The sequence below is a fragment of the Austrofundulus limnaeus genome, unplaced genomic scaffold (assembly GCF_001266775.1).
Source record: "Austrofundulus limnaeus strain Quisiro unplaced genomic scaffold, Austrofundulus_limnaeus-1.0 Scaffold30, whole genome shotgun sequence".
NCBI classification, from domain to species: Eukaryota; Metazoa; Chordata; class Actinopteri; order Cyprinodontiformes; family Rivulidae; genus Austrofundulus; species Austrofundulus limnaeus.
This window is the reverse complement of record NW_013952432.1, coordinates 1,894,136-1,896,841: the sequence shown is the minus strand read 5'-3', so window position 1 is coordinate 1,896,841 and position 2,706 is coordinate 1,894,136. Positions and strand designations below refer to the sequence as shown.

The following is a 2,706-nucleotide window of genomic DNA, read 5'->3' as shown; positions in this document are numbered from 1 at the left end:
TGTTTAAATACTGATTGCTGTTTATCACCAATAAGGCAAACACTCCTGTGGTCTGATAAGAAGTATCATGAAGCCATCAGAAACATTCCATGCCAAGATTTATAATACTCTGAAGCAAACTCTTGAATTTTTTTAACTTCTTTTTCCTTTGGTTAATTTCCAGATACTTGGATTTGGTTACATTAGTTTAAAAACAAATATTTATGGCACTGTTTTACTTCTGAATTTCTCTTTTCTGAAATGCCAAAACTAAACCTGAACCTACTCCTTTTTTTGTTTCCAGGCCATTTTCTGTTGACGTATTTGTTGATCGACCTGATTAAAAGATCGGCTCCGGCCCGGATTGTCACCGTATCTTCCATGGCTCACTCCTGGGGTTCGATCAATCTGGAGGACATCAACAGTGAGAAGAGTTACAACAAGAACAAAGCTTATGCACAGAGCAAACTTGCAAACATTCTCTTCACCCGCTCGCTGGCGAAAAGATTAGAAGGTATGCATTACAACTGAAGATGTGCCGATCAAAGTTTTCTACGCTAGTTCCAACTTCCAATTAATAGTACCGTTTGTTCACGAAGCAGCGTCAGATTGGCAGGTCAAACTATAAACCAGACAAGTTAATTGTAACCTTAAATGTGTGATTTTTGTTCTTTTTAAAAGCTTCAAACAGAGAATTAACTGTCTCCTGTCATTTCGTCAGTGCCACCGTCTCCAAACCACACAGCATGGCTGGTCTCGCTCCTCTCTTGTAAACCTTTCCTCTGACCCTTGCTGCCATGTTCCCGTCCAGGCACAGGCGTGACGACGTACTCGCTCCACCCTGGAGTTGTTCAAACGGACCTGTGGCGCCACCTGAGCAGCCCCGAGCAGTTCTTCATAAAGATAGCCAAGCCTTTTACCAAAAACTCTGTCCAAGGGGCTCAGACTACGATTTACTGTGCCGTGGAACCGTCACTGGAGAAGGAGAGCGGTGGATATTACAGGTACTCAGAACAGGACGATCAGTGTGAAGGTCAATAAGATAATCAGCAGCAAACAAGTGATGACTTTTGTGTTTTAATCACATGAAACAATTACTTGTTGGGATAACGTGCCACAGAAATGTCAAGTCAGAGTGACAGGAGTTAAACTTGACCGCTTCTGTTTTGCAGCGACTGTGCTCCGGCCAACTGCTCCGCCGCTGGAAAAGACGACGAGCTGGCGCAGAAGTTGTGGGAGCTGAGCTGTCAAATGCTCTCCATAACATGGGAATAACAAACAAGACAAAGATCTTGTACAACATTCTCTCATTTCACTAACACTCCCTGAAATGAAATTATTATTTTAATGTACAAGTGCTACCTATCGCATAAAATACTCTTCCAGAAGTATTTGTCTAAATAAATATGTTGACATGTTGTCCATGTGAAGACATGTTTTTCAGAATTCAATGGGTAAAATGACTCTACAGTATTTTTGCACATTTTGCTTTAGTAGGAGCCATTCTACTTTCCATTTGCCCATATTTGGGTAACTGCAGTACATGTTTATTTAAAATTAAGAAAAACATTAACATCCATTTTGAAAAATGTATCTTATGTGCCTCTAATGATCTATGTAATTGTGGACTCTGGTTTTCTTCAGATGTAACCCCATCGTGAAGATCTTTTTGCTACCTCTGATTTTCTAATTACCTTTTTATATATTAAAAAATAAAATTTTCAATTTTCAAAGCTTGTTTGGTTTTTTTCAGCTCTGTGCTGATTAAAAACATATCTATACAAAGATTTTATCTCTGAATAATATTACAGTATGTGCAAAAAATGAAGGGATCTAAATGGTTTCAGATTTGACAGTACAGTAAAGTAAAGTTTGCTAGCAGTACAGTAACTAGTCTTAATTTTAAAAATTTTATTTCTGCTTCCTTTTTTTAAATCTGGCAATCAGTGCCAAAACTGAGGTAAATTTATTCTGTAGCTAATATTTACAAGAGTATTAAAGTTTCTGAACAGGGCAGTTGTAGCATTAAGAAAAACAACTGCAACACAAAGATTTCTGCACTGATCACTAAATAGCTTTTCTTAGTAAAACTAGATGCACAAAGTGATTATTCACAACTTATTTTCAAGCTTAAAAAGAGGATTACATTTTTCAATTTAGTAACTTAAAAATCACTTCATATTCTCTGTCCTTTTGGTGTTTGCTATGAAATCCTTACTTTGCACGCTTCCTTTTAATAATAAAATGCATCAGTCTTATGCATCGCTTTTAAGAACACTCAAAGGAGCTTTCCAATACTCATTCACACACTGATAAATTGAAATGAATTTTCTCAGCTCAAAGTCCAGCTGTTCCAACTTTATCGTAACATAAAATATGTTTATCTTCCTTTTATTATATGTTATTAACTTGTGTTATGAGTAAGTCTGCAAGAGCTAACCTTTGTTCAGCCTCTGGTCATAGATGGCTGCTTAGAAAATGGCTTTTTACCAGGTTGTACCAGTCTATTGCAAACTTGAATAAACACTTTTAGTATGATAAATGGTATTAAAATTAGATCAGGTTTAATATTAAATGACTACATTGTAAGTGTTTTATGTGTATAAGCACTTAAAGATACACAATATACATAGTAGGCTATATATATATGTGGTGGAACTAATACTTTTATGTTTAAGCTAGTTATTCATGACATCCTTTAATGACCTAGGTTTTCATGACATGCTG

General features: G+C 36.4%; 1 protein-coding gene across 1 annotated transcript in view; it reads left to right on the top strand.

The window, feature by feature from the left end:
• Positions 1–1,712, top strand: part of rdh12l (retinol dehydrogenase 12, like) — a gene marked incomplete in the record, with an annotated part of 2,958 nt that extends 1,246 nt beyond the window's left edge. Inside the window, 3 exon segments of the mRNA XM_014005422.1 lie at positions 284–493; positions 791–983; positions 1,152–1,712. Of these exon segments, the coding sequence (XP_013860876.1) occupies positions 284–493; positions 791–983; positions 1,152–1,254 (506 nt within the window).
• Positions 1,713–2,706: the final 994 nt, after the last annotated feature.